General features: G+C 39.5%; 2 protein-coding genes across 7 annotated transcripts in view; one reads left to right on the forward strand and one right to left on the reverse strand.

Annotated features, from left to right (window-relative positions):
- Positions 1–2,506, forward strand: part of Oprm1 (opioid receptor mu 1) — a 144,826-nt gene extending 142,320 nt beyond the window's left edge. Inside the window, exon 4 of the mRNA XM_021174258.2 lies at positions 2,345–2,506. Coding sequence (XP_021029917.1) covers positions 2,345–2,419 — 75 coding nt within the window. The 3' untranslated portion in view covers positions 2,420–2,506. The remainder of the gene's footprint in view (positions 1–2,344) is intronic.
- Ipcef1 (interaction protein for cytohesin exchange factors 1) overlaps positions 1–16,415 on the reverse strand; it is a 158,885-nt gene that overhangs the window by 18,219 nt on the left and 124,251 nt on the right. For 5 of the 6 annotated variants that reach the window (XM_029482790.1, XM_021174271.2, XM_029482789.1 and 2 more), the window contains one exon: positions 14,219–14,591. In XM_029482790.1, the coding sequence (XP_029338650.1) occupies positions 14,219–14,591 (373 nt within the window). Of the gene's footprint in view, positions 1–6,013; positions 6,437–14,218; positions 14,592–16,415 lie in introns of those variants that run through there. The other variant, XM_021174272.1, reaches the window with a different exon arrangement.

Genomic DNA, 16,415 nt, shown 5'->3' on the forward strand with positions numbered 1-16,415 from the left:
GGGGAGAGGGGAGGGGGAGGGGGAGAGAGAGAGAGAGAGATATGAAATGCTCAGGCCTGGAGAGGGGGCTCAGTGGTTAAGAGCACTGACTGCTCTTCTGGAGGTACTGAGTTAAATTCCCAGCAACCACATGGTGGCTCACAACCATCTGTAATAGGATCCGACACTCTCTTCTGGTGTGTCTGAAGACAGCTACAATGTGCTCGTATACATTCATATACATAAGATAAAAAAATTAATCTTTAAGGAAAGGAAGAAAGAGAGAGAGGAAGAAAGGAAGGAAAAAAGGAACAAAGGGAGAAACAAACAAACAAAGAAGAGAGATGAAATGAAATGCTGAATCTTCCACAGTGTTACAGCATGGATGAAACTTGGAATCATCATTTTCTTTTAAAAACACAGTTTATGATTCTATTCTATAAAATATATAGAACAAACAAACTCATGGAGTCAGAAAGCCCAGACAGGAATGATAAATACTGATGATGATGATGGTGGCGGTGGTGATGATATGATACAATAAAATAGTACAATGCATAGGGCTTTCTCTTCATTGGGCTGAATGTTCTCTAGTCATGCTGTGGTAATAGTTGTACAACTCTGTAGGCACACTACAAATCACTGATGCTAGATAAAGTATATCAAGACAGTGTTGAAACACTAAAGTACACGTGTGTAAGATCTCGTGATAGCAGCTGATGTGTTCACAGAAAAGCCCCTACGTCCAAGAGATAATAATCTACAAACAGCATAAAATCCTTTAAAAAGCTAAATGGAGCCAGACTCTGTGATCTTAGCATTTGGGAGGCAGAGAAACTAGGAGATTCAAGGTCAGTCTGGGCTATACAGCAAGATCTTGTTTCACAGAATAAAAGGAAAGGCACAGGACTCATAAGGCAGCAATAGGATTGAGGACTTGACAGAACAAAAGAAAACATAACCTGTTATAACCTCTTTTCATAGTTAATCAGGTACTGCTCTATCTAAAAATTCCTAACTATATTTATTTCATAAACAACATCTGTATAACACACTTTAAGAAATTAAAAAAATGTGCAAAAAAAAACCCAAAAGCTAAATAATTGTTTCATTGAATCTCCTAGAACTAAGCAAGCAGAAGTTATGAAAGACAGAGTTAAAAGCAGAATTTGCTATTCACTAACACGGTACATGAATAATTATGCCAGGGTAAACTTGTAGTAAGATAATTCATCTAGGTCAAAAGATATCAAATCAATGAAGATAAAAATAGCCTTAGAGGTTTGGAGTAACAAGACACAGAGTGGGTTCTCCAGAATGAAAAGAAAAGAATAGTATTTCTTTTTTGGATATTTTTTATTATATCTTACTATACCTGTATAAAAATATAATCTTTACATTAATATCAGAAGCTGAATCCCTACACACGCACACACACACACACAATTTCCTTCCCTAATTTAAACTTTGGGTCAATCATCATAAAGGTATTAATTAGCTTGTGTGTGTGTGTGGTGTGGTGTGTGTTTAATGTGACTCTCCAATATAACTAACTTTCACATTAACACTGGTAAAATAGAGAAAACCTGTCTGAGTCAGTAAAGGTTAATACACTGTTCTCTAATTCATTTGCAATGTCCGTGAGATAAGTACACTCTGCTTCAATCCATCCAGACACAAGATGGAGTCGGTGTGTCCAGTTAGAGACCACCTGAGAAGTAAAAGAAACTCATCTCCAATTAGGGAACGTACGAGATAGCATTGGAAATGTAAATAAAGAAAATATCTAATTTAAAAAAATGAGAAAAAAACAGAACCTGGAAGACTAATTTCTGATCTCAATATAATTCTGAAATCATTCATAAACTTAACAGAAATATCAGTGACTTTAAAAGTAAAGAAAATACCTCCTTGGGTTTCCTGTGTGCTCTTATCTAGGAGATATACAATGTGCTACCAGACACTCAGGGGACACACCTGTGGCTCAGCCGTAGTCCATAACCCAGACAGGGGATTTGTATTGTTTTTACTGCTACTATCATCCAGGGCTTAGGTCTTTATGAAACCATAAGATTAATTTAAAATAATAATAAAAACTGTGATTAATGGAAACATAGTATGAGGTGGGACCCAAAGCAGTAGAGCTTGTCCCTGACTATGAAGCAGAGGAGAGAGGAGTCCTTTAAGACTAATGGACCTGCTCTAGGGCTGCCGGTTCACTCTCTCCAGGAGCCACTGTGCTATGACCTCATTGACTGCTGTATGAGCTCAAGCTTTGCCTGTTATGCCTCTCTGGATTAGTCTTTGGTTTAATATCCTTTAAATATTTAGTTTGTGTTTCTGAATGTTTTGCCTGTATGTATAGGCACCATGTGCATGCATGCCTGGAGCCAACAGAGGTCAAAAGAAGGCATCAGATCTTCTGGATCTGGAATTGTAGACAGTTGGGAGCCACCAGGCAGATGCTGGAAACCAACCCAGGTCCTTACGAAGGCAGCAAGTGTGCTGAACCACTGAGCCATCTCTCTGATCCCTCTACATTAGCACTGTGCTGTGAGTAAAATAATTTTAACATCCCTTTCTGTGTACATGCAGTTCACTTCTGAATTACCATTTTGTTCTAGAAAGTGCTAATTTATCTTTCTTGTCTTACGATATTGCAATGGTAAGATGTAAGTGATGGCAGGAAAGACCCTTAGTCTCTCTCCCATTGGAAATGGAAGCCAAGTGAGTTATTTCCACCGCCCTATCTCCCGAGACAAAACAAATTTTGTTTCACAGTGAATTTTCTCCTCTCAAGTGTGTATTTTAGTCTTCCCATCCGAGACTGTAGGACTTCAATTCCCACTGACACATGGGCACCTTCTGGTTCAATGCCTGTCAACTCTCTAGTGCTTGGTCAAAGTTGAAGGCATTATTTTATATATGAGGAAAGTGAAGAGTCTTGAAAAACAGTGATTTTTTTCCCCAAATGCCAATTAGTGGCAGATAATAAAAATAAAATTTCCATTTTGTGCAGACCCATGTTTTTCTAAATCATTCTTCACAAGCTTGAACAGGGAAACTGTCTCTCTGGGAACTTAGGAAAATGGAGGCTCTGCTTCAACCCATCTGTGTGTGTGTGTGTGTGTGTGTGCATATGTCTATGTATGTACATGTATGCATGAGTACATGAATGTGTATCTGTATGAATGTGTATGTTTGTATGTATATGTACAAGTGTGTGTGCATGTATGCATGAGTGCTAATAATGTTTGTGTGCACATGCACACATGTGTGTTTCTGTGTATACAGGTGCACATGCACATGTGCATGCCTACATATAGAGGCCAGATTTCAATCTTGGTTGTCACTCTTTGGGTAACATCTATTTGGGGTTTGGATTCAAAGTCTCTCAAAGGCCTCTGAAACTCATGGAGTAGCCTAGGCTGGCTGGTGGCCACAGAGATCTATCACTCCCTACTTCAGTACTGGGACTACAAACAAGCCACAACAAATGGATTTGCACATGGGTACTATGGATCAAATTCAGGATCTTGTGTTTGCACAATTATTTCCCCAGCCCTTCTAGACTTCCTAGATTTTTGGCAAGCCCCATTGAGTGTATTTGAGTAGCGAAGCTAGATATACCTATTGAAAATTTTTCACCAGCATGGATTTATTGATGGGTGAAGAGACTCAAACAACAACCAGAAGATTGATATGTGACCACAAGGCAGCACTGACTGAGTCTGAGCCAGATCCTAATCAAAGAGAAAAGGAGAGCAGTCCAGCTTTGCTCAAATGATATGTGCAGAGAATGGACACTAGAAAGTGCCAGCACCCTGCAGGTCGAATAGAGAGGAATTTGAATTAATTGTTGGTGACCCTTCAGGTCAGCTGGACTGATTCAGAATGTATCCAAGGATGAGACTAGTAAACCTTCCCCAAATTTTGTCAATTAAATTCAGAAGCTGATGGTATATGTATCCCCCATGTACTTGGGGATGGAGAGGTGGTTCAGTGGTTAAGAGCCCTTATTGCTCTTACAGAGGACCCCAAGCTCAATCCCCAGCACCCACAGGGCAACTCACAAATCTCTGTAACTCCAGTTCCAGCAGGTCAGGCACCAGGAGACTCTCTGACCTCCATGGCACCAGGCACATATATGGGTACACACACATAAATAGGAAACATGCATGCACATTCAATGGAATAAGTAAATATAAAAACCATAAAGTAATTACAATCCTGGTCCTTTTTTTTTTTTTTTTACAAGATTGGAGGCATACCAATGTTTTAACTAATGCTTAGAAGTTCTCTCCTTCCCAAGACTGAGCCAAATGAATGTGTGGCTCTCTCTCCTCCTCCTCCTCCTACATACCATCCTATTATCTGCTTCTGGCAGGACAGGACAGCTCGCTGGAGCCCAGAATTTGCCTGTCGAGAACACTGTATGCAGATTATCTCTTGATTTTCTACCCTGCCTCCCCCATTGTCTTATTTTTGGCCTTGCTTGTGCTTTCTAGAATGTGGCTGTTTATTTTCTATTTAGAACATAAAAGCTGGCTCCAGAGACAGGAGAGAAACTCATACACTAGATTTCATACCAGGATTTGAAAAGGAAGCCTTTTAGAGAGTTGAAAAGTCCAAGTAATGTCCCACTGTCATCTTCAAATGTAACATGTTTGGAAAGAACCAAGGAGAAAAGATGGATCATAAGTTTACATGTAATGTTCTAGTGTTTGAGGACATAAAAAAAGCCACAGAAGACACCTGTCACCATCAAGGCAAACAAACAAACAAACAAACAAACAAACAAACCGGTGGTCTGTACACACTGAATATTCTGACACAGCTCCTAATGCCTAGAGAGTAAAAGGCTATTATCGTCATTCTTTACATTAACTTGACAATCTTGCATGATAGCACAGCTTAGATGATGGTAGACTTTAATTATCCAAATAAGAACAACACTGGACAACTCCTTTTAGCATAAAAATACTTCCACCCAAGCAAGTAAGCAGAGTGTCACCCTGAGGGATAAGTCTCAAGTTTCTGCACCAGCAAGTGCCACAGCTATCACACACTGAGTTTTTCTTCTAAGGCAGGCACTGTACTAACAGTTCTTCCAACATCCCCTCAGCATCCTCCCCTATCCCTGTGAGGGAGCTTCGTCAGCACTGATGTCAAGGAGAGAATGGCAACATAATGACAGACCACAGAGCATGGCCAAAGGCACAAGGAGACAAGCATGGGATATAAACTGAAGGTTATCATTCCCTATGTGACCCTATCCATACACACTGTGTGCTACAAACACAGGGTTCAAAGGCAAGGTTATCATTCCCTATACAGATGTCCTGTAAATAAAGTGTTGATGCTGATGCTCTATCCACATAAAGTTCAATAGAGACCCTTAAGCCAAGCAATCTGCAGATCCTGGAGCAGTAGCCAGTTGAATGCCCTGATCTCTGCTTGCACTACTCATCCTGCAAAGGAAGAAGGCTATGCAAAGCTTTGGCTGCTGAGATGCCCAGGTTTCCTGCTTAAAGAATAAGAAATTCACAAAGTGGCTAGAAATGGAGGATGGCTGGGTCTGAACTAGACGGCTAAAATGGGGCAACACCTCCTTTCAGCATCAGGAGAGTCATGTATACAATCTGTGTATATTCACAGAGACATGAGCACAGTAAAGGCGTGAGTGATTAGAAACTAGAATCAAGGTATTAAGCAAATGGTTCAATGAGTAAAGAGCTTGCTTTACAAGCATGAGGACCTGAGATCAATCTAAGCACCATTGACAGAGGCTTAAATACATAAACATACATTTATATATTAATACAATAAAATATAAATCCATTAATTAATAGAATACCTATAATTAATATAAGAAAATGTAAGCATAGTTATAATATTTATGATATTATTATTACATAATATGTTATATTACACATTTTATATATTATATGGTTATATATATTATATACTTATAAGTATTAGATATAAATGATATATAGAGAAAATTCATATAAAGATTTTTATATATTTATTTATACATATTTTATTTATAAGTTTACACAAAATATATAAGATATATATGTGAGATTCAAAGAAAAAAGTTAGAGTTTTGGCAAATATGCTTCAGTTTTTAAATGCACTTAATGACCACAGATGAGTATGTGGCTCAGAGACTGGTAACATGGTTAGGATGTGAAAGCTCTGAGTTCAGAAATGAGCAGGGTAACACACGAGAACAGAAACTGAAAGCTGCATTCCATTTATACGTGCCAGTGGCTAATAGTTACAAATAAAATAAATAAAAATAGATCTTAAAATAGTATTTCAAATATAATTTGTAGAGATTAACAAAATAGCCCAGCACTTGGGAGGTAGAAGCAGGCAGATCTCTGTGAATTCAAGGGTAGACTGGTCTACAAAGTGAGTTCCAAGATAGCCAAGGCTACACAGAGAAATCCTATGTCAGAAAAAGAAAAGAAAATAAAGAAACTAACAAAATAGATTCGTGGATTGTATAGAGAAGAGTGGAAACCAAAATATTTTATTACAAGATGTTAAAAAGAAAGCAAATGGCAAAAAGTTAAAAAAATTAATTTTATAAACTGAAAGAAATTTAAAGTATAATCATCGAACATAAAGTTATAGATTCCTTGTGCACATGCATGCATGTATACTGTGCGTGCACACACACACATAGGGAGAGAGGGAGAGAAATCAACAAGTACACATACTAACACATAAAATCAGTGTAAGAAGGGGTTTCTCATTTAAGATGAAAAGGGTACTAACTGCAAGCTCCTTCAATGCTCCTTTTCTATACCGCTTCATAACCCTAGTAAGTAACTTCTTCCTACTAGCTGCCCCATCTCAAAGGTTCCACATCTCACAATATTGTCACAAGCTGGAGACTACGCTCTAGCACAAGAGCTTCTGGGGGAAATTCTATCTAAACCATCACACATGACAACAGCAAATGCCACTAAGCCCGTGAAGCAACAGGACTCTAACTCACTGCTGGTAGGAATGTAAAAACAACCGTGAGACTGGGAAAGAGCCTTTCATTGTCTACAAAGTTAAATGCAGTCTTTGTATACAACTCAGCAACGGCAGACCTTTGTGTTTACCCAAAAGAGCTGGCAATGTGTAATTACACACAGATACACAGGTGTTAACTAAAGTGCTCATTTTAAAGATTTAGAAACAGCTCTGGTGCCACCCATAGTCACACATAGATAATATGTGATCCATACAATAATCGTTTTTTTTTTTAAGACCTATTGAGTCATGGGAAGACATAAAAATCGTGTTTCTATACCAGAGGGGGAAAATAAGGCTACATCTGAAAAGGCTATATTTCTGTGACTGTAACCATAGGACACTGGGAAAAGTAACACCAATGAGATAATGAATTGATTGACCAGGAATGGTAGCACATGCCTGTAATCCCAGCATTCTGGGAAGCTGAGGCAGGAGAATTGACAGGAGTTTGAGGCCAGACTGGACCACGTAATGAGTTTCACAAAAACTGCCGCTGTAATATAAGACACTATCTCAAAACACTAAAACAACCTCCAAAATATTACCCATCCTCTGATGTTTGGAGAGGAGAAGGCAGAGAAGGAGCATGGGGCATGCCATGCACGCGACGGTGGACCTCTGTGAGCCTACTGTGGGGATACATCACTGTTACATATCATCAGGTACATAGCAGGTACAACCCTGCACAGCAAAGACTGAACCCAAGTATCAGCTACAGGCTTAAGGTCATAAGGGTGTATCGGTATTTCTATGGGATGCAGAGCCCCAGCTGATAGATCTACAAGGTGACATATACCTCCATATCTGAGGCTAAGAGAACATTCCAGAAAAGAACACAGAAAGATTGTAAGCAGGAGAGATCCAAAATATCTGCTGTGAGACACTGTTTTTTATATATGAGAGGAAGCTGAACCCATGAAATCTTAACAACATGGTTGCCTAAACAAGACACAAATGACACCACCAGTTGACATGTCAGCATGGATATCATAAGGCCCTACCCCTAGATGAAGACAATCACTGCTAAGATAAAATAAAAATCCATTTTTCCCCAGGGACTCAGTATATTGTATATAAATATACATGTGTATATGTATGCACATATACATATATATGTTATATATACATAAATGTATATATATACAAAATGTAAAAATAACAATAAAAGGAGAAAAGATCACGAATTTGAGATGGAGTGAAGGGTACACAGATGGAATGTCTCAATATTTGTTTTCAGTTGTAAGATGTGACCCATGCTCATGCAAAAGGTTAAATGATAGAGGATTGTAGGAAAGGAGGGAGGGTACAGATAGTGTTCTTTCTGCTCAGGTTCTCTGTAAGTCTAGCACTGTTTTAAAAACTAAGTCTATGAATCTGAAGTGTCTGGTCTGTTTCCACCAGCATCTTATGCAGCTGCCCAAAGCTGAGCAAAACATGTTTACCAATAGAGAAGATTTCTCATGGTGCTTTAAAACAAAGGAATTCTAGAAAGCACATTCCACAATGATGGAGAGGAAAACTAAGATGGTGGCTACCATGTATATGTGTGTGTGTGTGTGTGTGTGTGTGTGTGTGTGTGTGTGTGTGTGTGATGTACTATGTGTATGATATTTTTTGCCATAACAAATCATCCTTAGGAAAGAAACATTCAAGATCTAAATGTGAAAAGAAACATGAAAAGAACTAGACAGGTGTTACAAGAAAAATGAGAATGAATGAAGACCACTCTAGTCATCCCCAAAGCCACTGTGGCCACTAGGCCTTACAATGAGTCAGCAAGAATTTCAGCCTGATTGACAGCCTGACAATGGTGGAGGTGCAGCAGATGACTTGGGCTCCAAGCCACGTGGATTCAGAAATGACTCCACTATCAAACAGCAGAATGTCCCCTAACTTCCCTTCCAGTGTGCTCTTCTCATCGCTATGCATATAAAACAAAATATTTTAAAAAGAAAAGAAAAAGAAAGTGGTCAAGACCTTTAATCCCAGCACTCAGGAGGCAGAGGCAGGCAGATTTCTGAGTTCGAGGCCAGCCTGGTCTACAAAGTGAGTTCCAGGACAGCAAGGGCTACACAAAGAAACCCTGTCTTGAAAAACAAAAAACCAAACCAAACAAAACAAAACAAAACGACAAAAAAAGAATAGTTAATAAACCAGAATCCTGGTCACAGAGCCTTAAGAGGAATTTCCAACATGAGGCACATCTGAGCCTTCTCTTCTCTGAGGTCTTCTTCATTTGGTCTTCTAATCGGAGAAGGAGTCACAGCCATGAGCAGTAGTGCACCTGGAATAGCTGTCCCCAAAGCAGACTTCCTTCAATGCACTGTCTCAATTTGCAAATGTGTTTACCCAAAACCTTTCCCCCTTGAAACTCCCTTCTCAATGCAGGCATTCTCCTGTACCTACTCCACACACAGTTTCCTCCGAACACACTCAATCTTCCACCCTTAAGAGTGACCCCTAAGTCTAACTGCTTCTACTTCTATCTAGCTGTCACTCATTTTCCTGTTTCTACAATCTAGATTTCTCTTGTCACCAGCTTCACCTTCCTTGTTCCAGTGAGTTTCCACAGCTTCCCGCATCTACTTCCTAGTCTCAGCAACTAAGTATAGAACCAAGATGGAATAAAAAAAAAGGTGATAAAATCCCGACTACCACAAATGACCTAGTTACATGGGATGGATTTGCAGACAGCCTATCAGTTTATTTTACAGTAAATTTAGAGAGATCTTTGTCACTTAAGTGGGAGCAATGAAAGACATAGTGAGTCAATCATCCAGCCTGAGAGCCAAGCCAGGACAACCAACTGTCACACAGACAAGATGTTCCTATTAGTAAATATGTATCCCCATGTTAAGATCATTTCTCATTATCCTACAAACTGGTAGAACTGGGAAGTACTCTACAGACTAAATGTAATCCTAAGTGTGCAATGACTGAGATGAATGAGGCATAGAATCCCTCCTCTCTCCCTTGTTCCCAATTGTACTTTGATCCTACTATAGAGGCCTGCTAAACCCTCTTACTTCCTGCCTGCCTTTATTCTAGTATAGCCTGTGAAGTACGACTAAGAGAACTCTTTGGAATCACAGGTCATGGCCTCTTTGTCATCATCTCAGTGACAAATGGCCAGGAACTATCTGTTGCAACTAATTATGCCTAGTCCACCATTCAACATTGTCCCATTCCCATGCCCTACCCCATGCACAGTCGTCCTTAGGTGTGACTGTCTCTACTCTGTGTCCCCACTTTTATAAAGCCTTGGATATCTCCTTTAGTACACACTCTTTTTTTTTTTTTCTTTTTTTACCTTCGTTTCCTTTGTTAACTGTGTCCTATTCCTCCCACTTGCCTCAGTAGATGTGACAATGTTTGGGGTCAGTCACCTTTAGATTTTAGACTTGTGTGTTAGCTTAAAGTATGTGTTAGGACCCTCATCATAATAACAGCGATGCTAAGTTTAATTGAAGTCAGCATTCGATTTAGTTTAGTTTAGTTTAGTTTTAATCTACTTGTGAATCCTGTATTTCACAACACTCAGAAACCCACTCTCCAAAGATAGGAGATGAGCACTTAACACCAGCACCTCTTTTGTAGCTATGCTGGGTTGCAAGGCTTGGTGGAGAAGCCCAGAGTTGTGTTAATCTGAAAGCTTCAGTATACAAAGGCAGGAGGACGCTATTAGCATGCTCTCTCCCTTTCTTCCCCCTTCCTGTAGCTTACACTACAGGGAGAAGCGGCTAGAAGGATATTTAAACGAAGAATCAAATTCTTGCAGCCACAATTTTAATTGCACACCAACTGCAAATATATATATATATATATATATATATATATATATATATCTTCCACTGTCTAACTAGAAGAAAGGCTATAATACACCCTGTCTGCTTTTCTCAGAACTCGACTATTAGCCTTTAAGATTCCTTTCCAGGGTAAAAGCTTCTTTCCCCAGAAAAATGTGTCTGGAGACTAGAGTTTAATCTTCTAAAAAAATTTAACTCCTTTCATGATGACACTGAAGCTTTCAAACTCTGAAGCCTTCAGCACAGTATTTTAGACGCTGACATATCAGAGACTCTTCCCCACATTGAGAAGTTAAGACCATAATTTTTAGAAGTCACACAAAAAAGCTACCTCCTTCTCCAACAGGCAAACATGCATTCACAACACCCGATTTGATTACTCAACAGCAAGTCACAGCAAACACAGGGGAAGATTGGGCTGCCGTTTCCATGGAGATGACTTGATGTGGTTCAGCTCTTCTGGGAATGAAACCAAATCCCTAACAGCAGGAGAAAATCAGCAGCAAGAATTCTCTAACATATGGCAACTGCTAACAAACCAGTATGGGGAAAATACCTTCAGTCTCTTTTCCTCTCTACCAGAAGAAATACCTTCCCAACAAGCTGTTTGAAAAAGCACCTAGATTTTCTTGGTCATTCTCTGTGTAATTCAAAACGGATTACTATGGAGTCTCTTTATTCTTAGATTAAAAGAGCTGCTGTCTCCCAGATTCCTCAGCCCATGAATTCCCAGGGTAGCACTCAGACAGGAACAAGAACTGCATCCGTCCTCCCATAACTCTGCTTATTAATCCTTGAGGGAAACTCAATCTGCAGGCTTACCTCCTGGGAAAGAATGTAAATGGAATTTTACCGTCTCTAGTGTCTTGGAAGACATGATTGTCACGGAGAGGAGAGAGTTATTTCCACATCTTTTAAAAATTGTTATTATTGTTGTTCTATTATTACTTTTGTTGTATTGCGAGGTTTATGGGGACACACATGTGCCACCGTATACTTGCAGAGGTCAAAGGACAACTTTTAAAAGGTTTTTTTTTTTTATTACCTTTAGGATTGTCCAGGTTTAAATCTAGGTTGTTAGGCTTGTACATCACACACTTTGCCTACCCACTGAGCCATCCCTTCAACGCCTCTTATATTTCTCCTTCTAATCAAATGATTACAGTCAGTTCTTACATGGGAAACAATTGCTCCACTTTCCCCATTCTTAACGTCTGTGTGGTTTTTTTTTCCTTTTTACATTTATTTTCATCCATTCATTTATTTTTATGAGAGTTTTGTTCAAAGTCTTTGAATCATATTCCACCTCCTCCCCCAGAACTCCTCCCAGGTGCACGTCCTCGTCCCTACCTTCCTAACTCTGTACCCTTTAAAAACAAACACACAAAAACCTTCCGTACTAATTTGTGCTGCCCCAATACTCTGTGACGAGTGCAAGACCACATTTGTATCTTGTAAGCACAAAGCTAAAGACCACTTAAAATCTACACTTGAAAATTTCTGTGACTCTGCCAGAACAACAACAACAAAAACCAATCAATATGTACTGTATTGTACAATATGCTGTATTCAGTGAAAATGGCCCTCTCCGGATGATAGGCACATCCAGTCAGAGGCGCGCACAGCACACACTAGCTCCTCTGCTCTGAACAGCTCTTAGCTTCAGAGAAAGAAGTCTCTTAACTCATGTTTATACCTGGCATTTGGTTTTACCCCTGACCTTAATTGCAAAGGAGTCACTACTAACCTAACCCAAGACGTTGTTTATAGAACATCCCCTCGTGTATTTGTGGCCCTGAGAGACCACCACTTCCCTTCCTCATAGAACCATCCTCATCCTAGCCCTCTCCCTCAGTGGTGATGCTTCCTGCTTCCTACCTATCCTACCTACTCAGCCACCTCCAGCAGTTGTTTGACCTGCCAATAACTTCACTTTTCAGTGAAGGCTTTCTAATGAAAAGCAGATAGTTGGCTCAGATTGGAGGTATCAATGTAAAATGTTACTTATTAGAAAGCATCCGTGGAGAAAGCAGTGACAACTGAGTGACTTTGAGAGTGAGTTACTAGCCTGGCTGTTCAAATTCACATGTATTAAAATATAGTGTGCACTCATGTGCATGTGCATTAACACATACACACACATATATACACATACATACACACATATGCACACACAGTTGCTCTCTGGCACACAGTTGTGATGTCTGGACTAAATTTTTGTCTTTTAAAAATTAAATTATAGGGTATATCTGAAATATTGGTAGGAGTTGCTTCATTATGAATGTGTATATGTATATACCCCCCCTTTCTCTGTGTGCATGTGTGTGTGTGTGAGTGAGTGCTTGTGTGTTTGCACATCTAAGCACATGCATGTGCACCCACAATGCATTTGGGTATAAACAGAGGCCAGAGGATGACATAGATCTCTTGGGCTGGAGGTACAGGTGACTGTGAGCCACCCAATGTGGGTGCTACGAATTGAGCTCTGGTCCTCCAAAAGAGCAGCAGTGTTCTAACCACTGAGATACCTCTCTAGACCCCAAACCTAAGAGCTTAAGGACACCCTCCCTGCTTAGGCTAGAGGAGAAAGGGTTGTCATTCGTGTCATTGGGCAACTCCTGTAGGTTAGAACAGGAATTTAGCAAGCCAACCTTCAGCAGTACACTGAGAACTTACAGTGCAAATCCATTCTTCTCCAGTTCCTCTCTGATATAACAGATAACCTTGTTTTACACCAGAATGAATGAGGCACAATTAGAAAGAGACTTGTTGTGAATGGATAATGATAGAAACATTTGTCCTGAATCAAAGATAAAGGTTATCACAGAATTTTTAAAGACACATTATTGATTTCTACATACAACTATTTCCTTTGTCAATAGAAAACTCTTTCCCAAGAATATAAGCTGCTGCAGGTGCTGCCCTCCAAAATGCATGTGAAATATCTGCCTTCCATCAACCACAAAGATAACCTTAAGAGAGCACTGATGGGCCCTTTCCAAAGGAAGATGGCCTCAATAAACCCATCTGGCAACATCCAAGCAAAACAATTCCACCCTACAGATCCTGGGGGTCTAATTATTAGACGATGGAACCAAAACCGGGGGGGAAGTCCCCAAATTTATGAGGAGGAGTTATCATATGATCACATGCCTGCTGGCCCCATAGTCTAAAACATTTGGTTACCGACACTTACAGCTGGTAATTAGTGGTCTGGTAACAGGAGTTGCCACAGGCTAACTCTACAAAAGGAGCTGGAGGCTAACCTCCATGTGACTAATTATCAAATTCCCATTCAGGAGTTTAAACCTGTTTGTTACAATTTTGTATCAGAATTATACAATGCCCCAACAAATATTCACCATCTAAGAAGAGTAAGCAAATTCCTGGTTTACCTCTGTCTGCCATTCTTGATCCAGCAGCTCTGTCTGGGACTGTTAGATGGTCTTTATTGTTATTCAGTGAAGAATTGTCATCACTAGACAACAAGTTCAATAAACCACTTTCTGATGTGATGCAGTTGTTTTCTGGGGCCTGGCAATTGCTTGCTTCTGAGAAGGCAAGTGTGTGGACCTGCTCAGCAAATGTCAGGGGATGCCCCGCATCTTCAGTAGCAGGTGAGCTGTTAACGATGTTGTGCCAGGATTGTCGTTCTTTAGATCCCGAGGAAGAAAACTGGCTTGGTGCCTTTACTGTATTTTCCAGAGAAGAGAAAGAACACGACGTTTCTCTCCGCTTAGGTGAAGAAGAAGATGCCCCCTGTGCAGCCTATTTTCCACAAATAAAATCAGATGGAAGAGGAGGAAAAGAAGAAGAGACATTGTGAATTATCATGCTCTCTGTTCTGATTTTATTCAAATTTTCCCAGAATTGTTTCAAAAAGTAACCAGAAATTAAAAAAAAAAAAAAGTCAGAGGAAAACTGTGTGGCACTCAATTCTGTATGGCAGCTACCAAGGGCCATTCTCGAAGAGCCTTTTGTATGATTTTGAGTTTACCATATAAGATCTGAAAAATTTCCATAGCAACATTTTTTTACTCAAAACCTTAAGCCCCTCCAACAAACGAAAGGCTATGTTAGAAGGATTCTTTAGAATGTTTGTGGGTGCAATGATCTTTTGTCGTTGTTGTTGTTGCTGTTGCTGTTGCTGCTGTTGTTGATCACAAGGAAATGAGCAAAAACAACTGAGGGAGGTAATTAATAAAAAAGAATGTAGAGGATTTAGGCATGTCCCAGTAGAAGAATACTTCGTAGCAGGACCAAGACCTTTGAGTAGCATTTACCTGTTCCTTAGTCTGTGTGACCAACTTATCCATCCATAACCTTCAAAGCTAAAAAATAAAGACAAGTCGCTTTAAATTTTTTAAATTAAAATTTTCAGTATTATTTTTTTGTGACAGGACTAGAGGAGTCACTATGCCACTGCATGTGTTAGAGATCAAAAGAGTCAATTTCCCTGGAAAACCTGGATGAAATGGACAAATTTCAAGGCAGATACCAGGCACTGAAGTTAAATCAGGATCAGATTAATGACCTAAACAGTCCCATATCCCCTAAAGAAATAGAGGCAGTCATTAATAGTCTCCCAACCAAAAAAAGCCCAGGACCAGATGGGTTTAGTGCAGAGTTCTATCAGACCTTTAAAAAAGACCTAATTCCAACTCTTCTCAAACTACTCCACAAAATAGAAACAGAAGGTACTCTACCCAACTCATTCTATGAAGCCACAATTACGCTGATACCTAAACCACAGAAAGACCCAACAAAGAAGGATAACTTCAGACCAATTTCCCTTATGAATATCAATGCAAAAATACTCAAGAAAATCCTCGAAAACCTAATCCAAGAACACATCAAAATGATCATCCACCGTGACAAAGTAGGCTCCATCCCAGGGATGCAGGGATGGTTTAATATATGGAAATCCATCAATGTAATCCACTATATAAACAAACTCAAAGACAAAAATCACAAGATCATCTCATTAGAGCCTGAGAAAGCATTTGATAAAATCCAACACACCTTCATGATAAAAGTCTTGGAAAGATGAGGAATTCAAGGCCCATACATAAGCATAATAAAAGCAATCTACAGCAAACTAGTAGCCAACATCAAACTAAATGGAGAGAAGCTGAAAGCAATCCCATTAAGATCAGGGACTAGACAAGGTTGCCCACTTTCTCCCTACCTATTTAATATAGTACTTGAAGTCCTAGCCAGAGCAATTTGACAACAAAAGCAGGTCAAGGGGATACAAATTGGAAAGGAAGAAGTCAAATTATCACTATTTTCAGATGATATGATAGTGTATATAAGTGATCCTAAACATTCCACCAGAGAATTCCTAAACCTGATAAACAGCTTCAGTGAAGTAGCTGGATTTAAAATTAACTCGAACAAATTAATGGCCTTTCTCAACACAAAGGATAAACAGGCTGAGAAAGAAATTAGGGAAACAACACCCTTCACAATAGTCACAAATAATATAAAATACCTAGGTGTGACTCTAACTAAGGAAGTGAAAGATCTGTATAATAAGAACTTCAAGTCTCTGAAGAAAGAAATTGAAGAAGATCTCAGAAGACAGAAAGA

The sequence above is a fragment of the Mus caroli genome, chromosome 10 (assembly GCF_900094665.2).
Source record: "Mus caroli chromosome 10, CAROLI_EIJ_v1.1, whole genome shotgun sequence".
Lineage (NCBI taxonomy): Eukaryota > Metazoa > Chordata > Mammalia > Rodentia > Muridae > Mus > Mus caroli.